General features: G+C 38.3%; 1 protein-coding gene across 7 annotated transcripts in view; it reads left to right on the top strand.

Annotated features, from left to right (window-relative positions):
* The window catches only part of EBF2 (EBF transcription factor 2), a 152,871-nt gene that overhangs the window by 107,154 nt on the left and 30,944 nt on the right, over nucleotides 1-14,773 (top strand). For all 7 annotated transcript variants that reach the window (XM_075043597.1, XM_075043596.1, XM_075043595.1 and 4 more), the window contains one exon: nucleotides 5,140-5,221. In XM_075043597.1, coding sequence (XP_074899698.1) covers nucleotides 5,140-5,221 — 82 coding nt within the window. The remainder of the gene's footprint in view (nucleotides 1-5,139; nucleotides 5,222-14,773) is intronic.

The following is a 14,773-nucleotide window of genomic DNA, read 5'->3' as shown; positions in this document are numbered from 1 at the left end:
TATTATCTCTCTTGATTCTGTTCCTGTATTTTAAGAAAGCACAAAAGGTGGATAGGAAGGTTAGTTAAGATGTAGAACCAGGAGTCAGGAGATCATGAGTCCTAGTCCCACCTCTGTGACAGACCTGCGATGTGATGGGGAGCAATTCCCTCCCAGTTTCCAGGCCCTGGCATCTTTGCCTGTAAAATGGTGAGTTACACCACCTGCTGCAGAGGGGTTTTGTCAGGCAGAATTAATTGAAGTTTAAGTCCCATAGAATGACACTGTAAAAGCACAAAGCATATTATCTATTTCTGTGGTTCCATGTGGTGAGACTAATCAGTCCCAGGTCTTGAGGCAGACTTTAAAAAAAAACATTAATGGATTTTTTTTTTTTTTTTTTTTTTTTTTTTAAACTACACCTTCTGTTGCATGTGGGACTGCTCTTTAGGGCTTCTGTCTAGTCCTGTTGAAGCCACAAGAAAGATTTTTTTTTTTTTTTTCTGACTCCAACAGGATTTGATTAAGGTTCTTCTCAGTCATCCAAGATGGAGGATAAACACTCTCAGAGGTGTGGAACATGCTTTCTAGTTGTAGCCACATTTTTAAGTTGCCTCAGGTAGGTACAGAACCTAATAATATAGGCATACGCAGACAAGGTGGGAGTGTGGGTCAGCAATTGCTTTGGAAAGAGCTTGAGAGATGCAAGACCTTACTTCCTTTGCCCTTACCCTTTCTCACTGTCCATTGACAGCCCTCTGCAGGGGAATTTGTTCTGCTGTCTCTCAACTGTATTATGGGTTGTATGAGTGCTCCCGGTCTGCTTTCCCACAAAGTCAGATAGGATTGCTCATAGTATGGCTGAAAAATAGTTGAGATAACACAGCTGTCTTTGTAATGAAGTGAAAAAGGGGCACTTAAATGATTCATCTGCCTAACTCCTTGGCATGATGGTAACTTGCAGTAGGAGGAGCAGTAACTTTTAAAATAGCTCCCTCTAAATCCTAAAAGAGGGAGTTATATTTAAGGTGGCATTTTGGAGACTTCTTTCAAGTGTATCAGTCTGTAGGTAGAAAGCTCGACTATATGAGAGAGGCAATAGGAAAAAAAAAGATAAGTCTATAGTTATATCTTAATTAATTTTATGTCTGTGCATTAAGTTAATCAGGTTTTCTATAGCAATGCCAGAATTTTTAGTGGCAGTCATTCAAAAGTATTTAGGTTTTCCCCCAGCGGCCTTAGATGTTGATCTATGAGATGACTGGGCCATGCTCTCTCTGCTTGGCTGGAATCAGAGTTATCTGCTAAACTCATAGCTAATGCTGTCCATAGCAAGGAACAAAGGCCAGCTAAGAAACATGAAAATGAGCTAATTTTTTAAAATTCTGGGGTTTATTTTTTTGATGTATGTGTAGGTTAAGGCCAAAAACTGGCTAAAGGTTCTCATTTAAAAAAATTAATAAAGCCTTTCTGTAATTCTCCTGTTACCCCTAAATCAGCTTCATTTAGTGCTAAACCTACCCTCCTCTTTGCTCCCCCCAAGTCATTTTTATTCTAATGCTGCAATAAATATTAATGCCTTTCCCAGATGCAACCATTTAAAATATATATGTGTATATAACAACCTACCAAATACTTCATGCAGATGCCCAGTTGCAGCTAAAATTTGACTGGAGAAACTCTGAAAGGAGAAAAAGAGATGTGGTTCAACTAGAGGAAAGATAACAGTACTTGTGCGTGCATCTAAATAAAACTAAATCTAAATCCAGGGTGATGGGAGGGAAAACTGTCTTAGTGCAGCATATCCGGTGAGCTCCGAAGAAACTACAAATCTCTTGGCACAGGCAATATCTATGAATACTGCTGCTATGCTTAAGTACTAAAAACCAAAGCCAGCACTTTCAAAAGTGAGATGAGGAATTACTGATGCCCATTTTGTGATATCTTAAAGGTGCGCAATTTTCAGCAGCTGAGGTGCTCAGCAATTCCAGAAAGTCAGGCACCTTTGTCTCAAGTGGGACTCCCCAAATTGCTGTTGGTTAAATATCCTGGCTAAATACCCTAAAGCTCCGTGCATTTGCATGGTGAATGCTGTTTATTGCAAAGCAGTCGGTGGATGATGAGAATGCTCTGCGTCTTGTAGGAAGCAGGCAGCTCGGAGAGAAGGAGAGTTTTGTTGTCTGTGTATTTTTAATAGACGATACACCCGTTGGTATGAGTCAGCACAGATCTAATTGAAATCCAAGTTAATTTTCACATATGCTGCTGATTTACATTTGCTGGGGATCTGAACCCCCATTTTCTGGAGATGTTTAGCAGAAAATATGAATTTAGTTCATTGCCATGAAGTGTTGCAGAGTTCAGTCACAAATACTGTTAAACATACATTTAGAATTTTTACCTTTCTGTATCTGCCTTTTAGGGGTTTGTGTAACATACAGTACCGCAGTATCTTAGCTCTTCCCAAAGTCAGTTCAGCTGACGCAGCGAGTTCTCTTACAGGCACCTTTCTTTGCTCTGATTTTCTTCATTCTTTAGTTGGTGTTGATCATTTTTCTCATCTAGATGAACAGGGATGCAAGCATTTAAAAATTTTAAAAAGGAAACTGGACATTCTCTCGATTAATTTGATCTTTTGTTTTTCCTTGAAAGTAACAACTTCTTGTGGATTTTTGTTTTCAGTTATCCTCCAGAATAGTCAGTTAGCCAGTGGCTCACTGTTTTTCATGCAAAGTTACTTGCCTTGGTTTCATTACATAGTTTGGTTCCGTTCTGCAGTTTTTCCTTTCATAGGTAGATCTCAGTAACATAAGCTGTTTATATATCTGCAAATATTTTTTTGTGTCTGTAAGAAGAGGGCAGGATAAAAAGGAGTGTTTGTGAGTAACATTTCTGGCTCGCACTCTCCTGTGAATCTTTGAGTGTGCCGGCATGCATAGTATTTTTCCTTATGAAAACATTCGTACAGATAAAATCTTGCTTACCGAATCATTCAAATAAAAGAGGTCACAGGTTTTAGCACGAGGAGGCAATAAGACTTATTTGATAGAATATATTCACTCAGTGCTACTCCTGAGGCATGAAGTTCTGTAGGATTTTTAGTTCAGAATACAAGGAGGTGACCAGGGCTGTGTTCACAGAAGTTGCCCTCTGACAGCCAAGCACCGACACATCTTTCCCGCTGAACCTGAATGCCAACGTGAAGAGAGACCGCAGCAGGACGCTGTACTTTCACCCTAAGCTGTGCCGCAAGAAGAACCAGTGAGCTCTTTAAGCCATAAATGAGAAGGAACGATGGCGATAAAAATAACAGTCTGCAAAATGCACACACAGAGAAAATAAATATTTTAGATATTTTTAAAATGTTTGTGAGAGATTTAAGGAAAAAAAGGACCGTTTTAATTTAAAAAGCTTGCTGGAAGGATGTATTTTGTGACAGTCATTTTATATGACGTTATCTGGGGGGGGTTGTGGGTTCAATTGTCGTGAGGTTTTTGAAGGGGTTTGTTTGTTCAGGCAACACAAATGGATCAGATCCTTCGATATTTCTTTGTACGTTTGGGGCAGATGGAAGAGAAGTACCGCGATGTAACTGGTGCAAAGAAAGTAGCAATAACAAGGGAGAGTGGATTTCTGCTTTATTGTCTTGCATTAGGACTATTTTGGTTGTTGTTGTTGGTAAACCCTAGGAAATATACATCTTTCTCCTTTAAAGTTCTAATTCAAGGCATGAATGTGTGAGTTCTGAAGGGACTTAGGGACTGCGGTAAAAAATCGTTGTCATAGTAACAGAAAGGGAAATAGGCCTGGCTCACCTGGGACTTTAACTTACTGCAAAAGCGGATTTTTTTTTTTTTTTTTTTTTTTTAAGGAAAGCACTCAGCAAGAGAAATAAATAAATAAATAGTTCTTTGTATTCTAAATCAATTCAACTACTTATTTTTTTTTAAATCCAAGTATTTTTCCTTCTAAATCTATTTTAAAGTCTTTGATTTTTTTTTTTTAGCTTTAATTGTTGCAGTTAAACCCATTTTGTCCGACAAATGGAAACAAAAAGAATCACAGAAAATATTTTCACTTGCGATAGAGGATGCCAAAAAATTTCTTGCCTGTTATGTCTGAATTTTGAAGACATGCTTGTTTGGTTTTTAATCCAACAACTATGATTTTTCATGTAGTTTCTTTACCTCTGAAATTCACAAATTTAACCAGATTAATGAGATAACAAAGGGATGAATCCTCTGTTCCCTGGATTTGACACAAAATTTTGTGGAAAAGGTTACAGAAAAATGCCTGCCTAGTATTTCTAAACTGTAAAATCTATATGCTCTAGTGCATAGTGCTGGGTAAGCCAATCAAGCATGCTGAAGATTCAACTTGTGTACATGACAAGCTAAACTCTACAGAATAATAACACATAAAGATAGGCATATGTGACAGGGCAAAAATAATTGGCTCGAGAACTTTGTACAATGTTAATAGGTTTATCTGCTTGGACAGCATGAGCTGTCATGTATTACTTCAGGTTGTGTTTGTGTTATCCTCTCTCAAAATCTGTGTAAGATTATAATCCGGACTCTTGGCAGTTCTGCTGCTCTGCTTTAGTTACTGAAATCTTAATAACTAAAAACATTGTCATGATGAAATCTCATCAGCTTCTTCTGGGAGCTGTATTTGTTTCTGTTTTTTTAATACATTCTAAGTAGTTTCAAGGCTTATCTGCTTCAGAGTTGCCCTGTCGGTTTTTGTAGTTTTTACAATAACTTTATCCTTCTATATTGTTTCACGGAAAATCCCTTCAGACAGCAAAAGAAAGACCTTGTATGCAAGGGAGAGATAAAGACAGAGACTAAAATCGTGTGGTCACACATGCAGTGAGAAAACGGGCATAAATCGGAGTAGATATGTTGACTTATACCAGATAGCAGCCCAGCTCAGAGTGGATTACAGTCACATTGGTTGTACTTTACCTGATTTTTTTAACTTCTGTTTGTTAGGGTTTGGTTTTGTTTGTTTTGTTTCTGTATTGATAAATTATTACAGTCCTGGTCTACCGATACACCATCACGTAAATCACTATGATGTATACTTCAAAACAGAATATAAAAACACGTGTTTTGTTATGGTTAACAGAAGTGACGTGGTTCTTTATCTTTCCAGGTTCTTCTTAAAATTTTTTCTCAAGTGCAATCAGAATTGCTTGAAAACAGCAGGAAACCCAAGAGATATGAGACGGTTCCAGGTGAGTCTTATAAGGCTCAGCATTAACCTGTCTGCTTTTTTTCTTCTTTTCCTTTTCCCTCTCCTCTCTCCTACATTGCTCATAATAAATATGATGACAGTATATGATAAGCCTTATCAGATATTGTTAAAGTTTTTCTCCATTTGTTGTATTTAGCGCCCCCCCCCCCTCCCTTTTTCCTCTTTTTCCACTCTGAATCCCCAAGGGGAAGTGATGTACTGTACCAACCAGCAGTGGATATTTGATTTGACACCCTCGGGCAAAGCACTCGCACATACAGCTGCCCACAGCAGGGATCATGTTTGTGATACTTAGATGCCTCAGAATTTTTCAAAGTAGCTCTGTACGTGGTACACAAGCAGTCTCCTCATTTTCCCTCCGCTCCCTATCTCTTTCCATCTCTTTTGCCTTTTAACACTCTCATGCCCTCCCTTTCAGCTTCTTTAAAAAAAGAAGCCAAAACAGTGATGGTCACTTTAAGATCTCACGCAGCAAAGCAACAAGACCCATGGGACAATGACCCAGCTGCTTTGCTCTGAAATCTGCCACTGGTTTCATCATAGCTGTCGCTGATGTATTGTGAATACCAGCTAATAAAAACACAGAAGGAGGTGAAGTGTGTCACTGGTGAAGAGAAAGGCAGACATGGTCTCCCATCTTTCGTACCCTAACCTTTTAAGAAACTACATTTAATAAATAAGTGTTCTACCTGTAACTTAGCCCTCACACAGATGTAAACGGAATGCTCAAGCCTTTTACATCCTGGATGCACTGGCCCGTCTCTGTGCAGTGTGAAAGATGGCACGGCAGAGAATGCTGTAGAGAAGTGATGCTAGAACTAACTCTCATGCAGTTGAGAGTGAGGCAGCATGGTCTAGCAAAAGGGATAGAAGATTGCGAGTCAGATGGTTGGACTGTATCACTAATTTGCTGGGTGACCTTTAATGAGCCATTTTTTCCATTCTTTTAGTATATATTTCCACCTCTGCAAATGGGGTTGCTCACCTTGGATAACTTTGTGGTCTTGATTCAGGAGAGCATTTGAGAAACTGCATGCATGCTTTGTCAGCCAGAGCCTTTGAAATCTACGGATGAAAATCAGGACTGTCCTTGTAAATGCTGTTACTGCTTGTTATCATTATTACTGTACCTTCACTGTGTCACATCCCTGATACAAAGAGGATTTTAGCTTATTGAGGGATGTGTGATTTTCTTGTAGACCCACAAGCCTTGTAGTGGGAAGGTGACATCCTTAGGTTTGGCAATTCACGTTTCATTACTTGGGCACTTGCATCAGTTTCCTTGTTTATGAATGAAGTTAAAACTCCATAGGAGTTTACAGAGTTGTTTAAAACTTTCCACCAAAACATGTTTTCATAGCCAAGTGATTTTTTTTTTTTTTTTTTTTTTACTTTTACTAGCAATGAAAAATTCACAGGAGGTGTATTTTTATTAAAAAAAAAGAAAAAGAGATCAACTGTTACGAGAAATACTGTAAAACAAAAGCTTTTGAAAGCTCCAAAAATTTTAAAGAAATGTAGGCAAAAAATATAAGAGTTGTTAATTTTTTGTTTTGAGTGGAAGTAAATTTAAAGAAAAATTCCTGACCAACTTAATTTTTTTCATGAGTGTTTTAAAGAGGCTGCAGTGACTTCTTCATTCTCCGTTTTTAGAGATGATAAGACATGAAAAAAAAAGAGGTGCTGATTGTTAGGAAATTTGTGCTGATTTTTTTCTTTAAGTGGCAATTGCCATAAAGAAAAAACACCAATTGGATATCATCTGCCAAGAACGCAAAAAAAATCTGTAAGTAAAGGAAAACCCAGTTTATAGCATGTAAACAGATCTTGTTAGCTCTTACAGCCAGCTAAAATAGCTGATTGTGGAATGTAATGAAACATGAATATAGAGTTTCTTTTTTTTTTGTTATGAGTTTGTAAAAAATCTTGCACAAGGGTATCCTGATTAGCACCTGGGGATTCTAGGCACTGCCATATTACAAATAATATTGGTCGTAACAGCCAAATATAAATTCTGGTTCCAAACACACCTGAACACTGAAGAAATTCATATCTGATTTCAATTGCACGCTAGCTGTCCCCTCTGTATGGTGAGGAGTGAGACTAAAATCCTAGATTTTGATCCTGCTGAACTGTAGAAGAATTTTGGATCTAGGGTTTTTTGGCAGAAATCTCTCTCTAGTATCAGCTTTATTCTTTGTTTCACCTCTGTATCTCCACACCCCAAATTGTGATGTTATAGAGCCTAAAGAGCTTCAAGTTTCCAGTGAAACATCAAACAGGGAAACAGAAATGAGTCTTACAGCAGCACCCACATGGTTCCTGATGGAACGCCTTGATTCCATCCACCTGGATGCCTCTTGTACATGAGAAAGTGTGGCCTTGCTTTTGATCTTTGTACCAAAATCAGCAGTTTATTGGAGAAGAAAATGAGCTGGGGTAGACTCTTCATCTGGGTTTTCTGCCTTACAACATGCCAAGCTGGAAAAAGAGAGCCAAGTGAAACTCTCTGGTTCTGTTTTGCAGGGCTTACTTAAACGCCTTTTTGCACTTTCAGTCCATGTGAGTTCATATCCTTTGAGTTTCATTGTGAGATTTAAGTTCAAACCCCTAAATTAATCAAGATTAGGCAAAACCACTAGGTTTAGCTTACTTTTTGTCAAAACCAAAAATGTTGACAAGACTTTTTTTCAGTGTTACAAAAATGAACCCTTTGAGACAAATTGCAAAATGCTTGAGGTTTTGAGTGAAAGCAGGATCTTCATTCAGGCTTGTGCAAAACTGGATGCGTCCGTTGACGAGCTTTGTTCTGGGCTACAGAGGTCTGTATGTATAAAAAAAGATACAAAAGGTAGTTCAATTGGTGAAATATTACACATTGGGAGTAAAAACTCTCTATGTTCCAAAGGAAATTAGCCGTGATGAACTGTAAAGACAATAAGCAAAGACAGCTTGTTTTCTGCCTGCCTCGTTGTTTCTAAGGGTAGAAGCATGACTTCATTGAATGTAACGAAAGTCAGGAGTGTTCTTGAATGACCCACTGTCTCTGTCTTCTGGATCCTCCTTTTTTTGTTGTTGATTTTTTGGGTTCCTTTTTTGTTTTGTGTTTTGTTTTGTTTTTAAATTTGGGCAAACACTTTTTTGCCTGCTGCTTGTTGAGCATAGTCTGTCAGCTACCCTTAAAGTCAGAAGTGGGAAAAAAAGATAGATTACTTCAAATATTAGTGGTGTGCTTGCACACTGTGAACACGTTCATTTTCATTTTAGTTGTTATGATTTACATCCGGCAAATCAATTAATGTGCAGAATTGTTTATTAGGTTTGAAAGGACAGTTGTTTGTCCTACCAGTACAGGAACATGTGAGCAGAGTAAAAGGAGGGTTAAAAAGCACAGTGCAGTAGGATATTTTATTCATTTTATGATTTAATTCATTATGTTTTATTCTTGGGCCACATCTAAAACCTTTATTGTTTTTTCCTAGTAAATTATTTGTACAGCTGTTGTCACTAAGGCCCTCCTCTTTCAAACATTTCCATGCATTTAACTTTCCTTACGCAAACAGACTTCTGCAGCGATGCTCAGCTGAGTATCTTTTAATTTGTACCTATGTTTTTCTGCAGAACCAAATATATTCATTTTCAATGGAGTAGTGCTTGTCAGATCTCCAGGAGGCATTAAGATACTCTTTTTATGGTTATAAAAAAAACAGAAGAGAGAATCCTTATGTCAAAGTTCTCATTTAAATTGCTACTGAAACCTGGAACTGAAAGGGTCTCATCAAAAAACGTTTTTGCTCTTTAATGGAGATTGAATGAAAGCCCAAAACTCAGGCTTTGTTGTTGAGACACAAATATAAATAAGAGACATGGAACTAGTGCTGTACAATGCATCTTACTGAGTTCTTCCAGCATGGAAGAGTGGTTACTCATGTCTGGAAAAGTGTCAAGTTAATGCTTCTGATTAGAGATGGGTGTGAAGCTACACAGTTTGGGCTTGGTTTGGCTGATAACCAAAGTTCCAGGGTGTTGGGATCCAGTCTCTGAGCCTGGCCTCAGCCTCACTTCTAGATATAAGATTTAGGTATTTTATAGTATAGTTACAATATATTAAACTAAATTAAATGTTAGATTTCACTTATATCACACTCATTAAAAAAAAGGGGGTGGGGAGAAAAAGGGATGGAAAGGTTACATTAACACTGCATTGTAAATTTAATACAGCTCCAGATGCCTGAAGAGGTTTTTGGTTGGTTTTTGGTTTTTGTTTGTTTTTTGTTTGGTTATTTTTTAGTATAATTCTTTAGTTTGGAGAGCAACACCAGCTGCTTTGTGATCACATTAACTATTTGAAATTTGCTTTGATATTAAGTAGAGCTTCAAAGATACAATGAAAATCTCTTAACTTTTTTTTTAAAATCAAATACAAAGATTTTCTACTGTTGAAAAAAGGTTCTACCTCAGGAGTTAAAGGATCATTATTTTAGTGGGGTTTTTTTCCCCACTAGTAACATAATTTTATTGTGAATCACTCACTACTTCAGTGTCTGTCAGTGGCTAAAACAGGGAAAGGGAATCTTTCTAGAACTAATGGATATTTTCATGGTTACTTGATGGCTGCTCAAATACATACATAGATCAAGCAATATGTCCTTGTGAATTTAACTGAAGCAAATACTGGTTATTTATCAAATAAAATAGTTCTGAATAAAGGTTGTCAGTAGAAAACCAAACCAAAAAGCATGCTAAAATCACCTATTCAAACCCTAGTGCTGACTATTTGAGTTCAGCTAATCTGCAAATCTGAGTTTACATAGGTATTGTCATTACTGTCATTGCTGTATTCTCAGTGAGTGATTCTCCTGGGAACAGAATAAAAAAAAAATATGATGCCCTCCATTTAATGAGGACTTCTCCTAGAGAACTTGATTGAAGCCCAATGATACTTAATGGTAACGACCAGTGTGTAATGGGGGACAATAATTCTGTGGAATTAAGATGAGGCACTTCAGCTAAAATGCTTCAGTTGAGACCTGGTGCTAACACATTAGACTCCTGTTGATTGGGAATTCTGCTTCATCCAGTAACACACTGATTAAACAGATCCTACAGTGCCATGGTCGAGAGAATGATACAAGGCAGCAGAACATCAATACTAACAATGGTCATCTTTGAACCAACATGCTTTTTTAGAAACAAAAAGAGAAAGGTCAGCAATTGCCCTCTGTTTTCAGCAGAAATCATGACATGGAATGTTTCCTGGCAGGTATCCCCCTCTAGGTGCTCTAGGGAGAAAGAGAAAGGAAAAATAACAAGGTGTATCCCTGGGGAGGTTTCCTTTCTGACCTCAGAGTGGTTGGATCAGTTCATCATCAGGCACGTGAGCAAAGCAGGCTGTGTTTGAGAATTCACCCAGCTAGCTTCTAATATGAAGCTCTGAAGGAACCGTGTCATTCAGGAAAAAGAAAAATGGGTAAGAGTGGTGGGATAATGTTGTGAGTTAGGAATGTAGACTGTAAGAAATAAAGAGGGATAGCAAGAATGAAACATAACTGGTCTAAATCAAAATCCTTTTCAGATTGATGGTGAAAGAATGTGCCAGAGACACCATGGTCAGATTTGGATATGGATAGAAATCGCTGAACTGTTGTTAGAGAGATGAATACTACATGGACTAATGTCATTATGAGAGACTAATTTCCCAGGTATAGATTGTGAAACAAATGCAACTAGTATCAGCAGAGTCTAGACCTATTACTGGGTGGCAGATTTCTTCATCAACTAGTGACTGACCCAACAAAAGGCGATGTTATTTTAGATTCTATCTGGGTAAGGGAAGGACTGACTGCAACTGCAAAAGAAAAAACACTCAAGGAGCTTAATGTGCTCACATCTGAAGACCAAATAGCCATTGTGACAGTGAGTTGCCAGAGTTGTGTATCATCTATTAAAAACAAACCACAGATGAGATTCTACTATGTCTCAGGTAAGCTTTGCCAGTAGCGAGAAGGATGCATTTGTACCATTGTACCCCACTGATTTCTTGTTTGGAATACAATATACTGGTTTAACTATATTCAAAAGAGAATGCAAATGGAATTGGAACAGGTGCAGGAACGGGTCATTAAGGTGACTGGGGAATGGACAAGAGCTTGGCTTAAATATTTCGGTGACACGCACTGAGAAGGGACATAACTGCTGTCTAAAAATATCCTAAGGTAGATCAGAATGGGAAATAATAATTTTAAAGCTATCGTTAAGTATAAACTGACTAAGAATAAATTTAGGCTGTAAACCATAAGTTCCGTAACCACCAGGACAAGTAGGCTTTAAAAACAAGGGGAATACCAAAGGTAAAAGCTTGAAATGGTTGAAGACAATTTTATAAAAGTAGCCTCATGGTTTGATTGTCTGTAATAGCAGGAGACGAGATGTCAGTGACCCAGGAGTTATCTCCTACCCTTGTGCCCCTAGAATCTTAGGAGGCCCCATTCCTGAAATGAAGGCCGTGTGCATAGTTTTTTCTGTTAGCCTGGAGTTTGCAGCAGGCTCAGGGTCTCAGGGAGGATTTCCCAAAGAATTCAGTGGAGGTTTTGAGCAGAGAGAGGCTGCTGGCATTTTTCACGTTGTTTATCTTATTCCTAATCCAACTATGAAGCAAACACATTATATTCTAGCATCTACTCCTGTATTACTCGCTCAACCAAAACGCCTATTGACATCAATGGGAGCCCTGTCCAAGTGAAGACAGCAGGATGAGGCCTGACATCTTTTCTTCCACCCAGCTGGAAAATAATAATAATGATGATAATTTTTTAAATCCTCATAGTAGTTATTCTTTTGAAAAGTTAAAATAACATGGTGCTGTGACTAGAGAGTTATAAGGGAAAGTGCATCAGGAATGTAATATTGTTTCCAGATGTACAATGTCATAAAGAATTTTTTCCACACTTGGAATGGTAACAGGAATTTTTTGAGAGAGATCATTTACACAGTGATGAGATATGTTACATGTAAGTAAATGCCTGTATGCCTGGAATGTTTGTACCATATGTCTAAATAGGTGTCTATGAGTGATACAGCTTTTATATATACGATGATGTGTATTTACTTGCATATATGTGATTTGAAGAGGAGCATACTTTAGCATATAGAAATACTAATATAATGTATAGATGGGAGAGGAAAATTTGTAGTAGCCAGGTAAAGGTTTGTAAAGAAATACAACACTTAGAACTTTGCAGGGGAGCGAGAGGGGGGCAGTGCAGCTCAGAAAACCTGAGTTTAATGTGCTAAAGACGGTTTGTCTGAATGTCGTGGTAGGTGAACCCTCATTGTGGTTTTTGAGCAGGGATTACATTGCAGAAATCCACCTGGGAAACAAAAATAATGTGGAGATACAGCACATGCATTTCTTCAGTACTGCTTGGGAATCATTGTTTTATGTCTGTGGCTTCCTAGCTAATAACAAGACTCTTACAGATTTGCAGAGAGAATCTTAAGAACTGCCAAAAATGTCACTTAGAAGTGCGTAACTCCCTCACTGTTCCTGGAGATGGAACCTACATATGGATAGGTGAAGGAATAACACATTGAACACATTGCCCTCTCTATTTCTTGCTTGCTTGGTTGTCCTCTGAAACTCCAACAGAGGTGATGGGTTGATCCAGCTGTGGGACAGCACACTATCTTTAGTCTTTATGCTGTCTGTGTCAAATTTGGCCCTCAGCTACAATTACCGGAACCCATGGCCTACCTGCCATACTTTGATGTTCTCGGATCATTCCCTTAGGATTACATCTTGCATTAACTACTGATTGGAGGTAGAAGACCATCAACTGAAAAGGCATAGAAGCCAAATTCTCATACACAAGAAGAAGTGCCATCAGATCAGGAAAAGAAAAATGCACCAAAACCATCTGCCAGTAATTTGCAAGTGCTGTGGACAAATCTGAGAATTTAAATCTCCAGGGAAGTTTGCACATCACCTTTCATCGGCACTAAATACAGGTTTTAAAAAAAAAAAAAAAAGGCCTGGAATGTTTTACGATGTTAGGAGAACAAGTGTTATTGATAAATATGTGTTCAGAAGGCTATTGGCAAAAATGCATAGAAATGGTTAACAAGGTAATGGTAAGAAACGTTGACCTTGATTTGTTTAGCTAAGATGTAAAGATTTTTGAAGGTCAAAGGTGTTCTTGTGTAGTGTTTTGGAGTCTAACTGTGTCTGACCCTCTAACATTAAGCTGCTGTGGCCTGCAGTTTTGAAGAGTGAAGCAAACCAGGGGGAAAGAGAGAAGGGGGAGAGAACAGGAAATGGAGTGAGGTGTTTCAGGAAGTTGTCAGGAGTTGACTGATTGATTCCAGATGGAAAGGGTCACCCTTCATGACCCAGGAAATACTCACTGGGGGAAAGCAGTTGGCTTGTGAAAGGGAAGGGCCTGGGAGTTAGAGACCATAGTGGAATGCGCATTCCTCTTCCTTTTATCCATAAAACGTTGGGTTTTAATCTTCAGTATAAAACAATTGGATTGTCATCTTCATCAGGCAAGAGGGAATGACTGGAGCGAAGTGAAGAAGTTCAGTAATTTTTATGTCCACGATCTCACATGTTCTTACTTCACATCATTGATAATGAGTTGGCTAGTAGTGTTGTGGCAAAGACGACAAAGGTCTCTGCTGAATTTCAACAGTTCCTTAGAGATTACTGCAAATAAGGTCCAAAACTTTGAGAATGTTCTGGTCCAGATCTGAACTTTGCATTTTGTCCTGTCCCTGTGAATGCTGTATTTATTTACCCTAGGTCCCAGCCTGTGAAATGCCAAGTGGCTTTGACCCTCCTGTGATGAATGGGAGAGGTGAATAAAAATGGAACCGCTCATGGAGAGAGGTCTAAAAGTGCATCTTCCATTCCTGCTGGCTCAGGGAATGGAGGATGCTCAGCACTTATCTTCTAAACACAGGACTGTTTCTTGCTATTACTCATGAGACAGGGATCTCTACAACTCTTACTGAAATGTGGCTCTTGTATTGTGCACAACATTTACACCCAAACGGTTATTCAAACAGGGAATATGTGTATACTTAAAGTCTGCCTATATTATAAAGATCTCATACTGAGAGCATGTGGGGGTGTGTTTATCACATACATACCTTGTGTATGTGAGTTCAGATATGTATATATTATATAGTGTAACTGTATATATATGATATACTTTTTATTTACATTTGGTTACAATTTGAACACTTGTCGTAAATATTTCAGACACTGGAATAATTCAGGTCTATTCCCCTGTTGCCATAGTGTGCTCTGTGCTGGCCAGTGAGAGATTAAAATTTATTTCCATTGTTTAACGGAAAATAATGAAGTGCATCTGAGTGGGTTCAGCTATGTCATGCGGGAAATGTTCACTTTGGATAGGAGTCTCACTCCACCCAAATGTGCAATGATGAAATCAGTTGGCACACAAAAGCAACACATTTTGTGACAAGAATGCTTGAGAAGTATAAGCGTACAGTATGACAAGAGCCTTTT

This window comes from Buteo buteo, chromosome 12 (genome assembly GCF_964188355.1).
Source record: "Buteo buteo chromosome 12, bButBut1.hap1.1, whole genome shotgun sequence".
NCBI lineage: Eukaryota > Metazoa > Chordata > Aves > Accipitriformes > Accipitridae > Buteo > Buteo buteo.
This window is presented reverse-complemented; position numbering and strand designations above follow the sequence as displayed.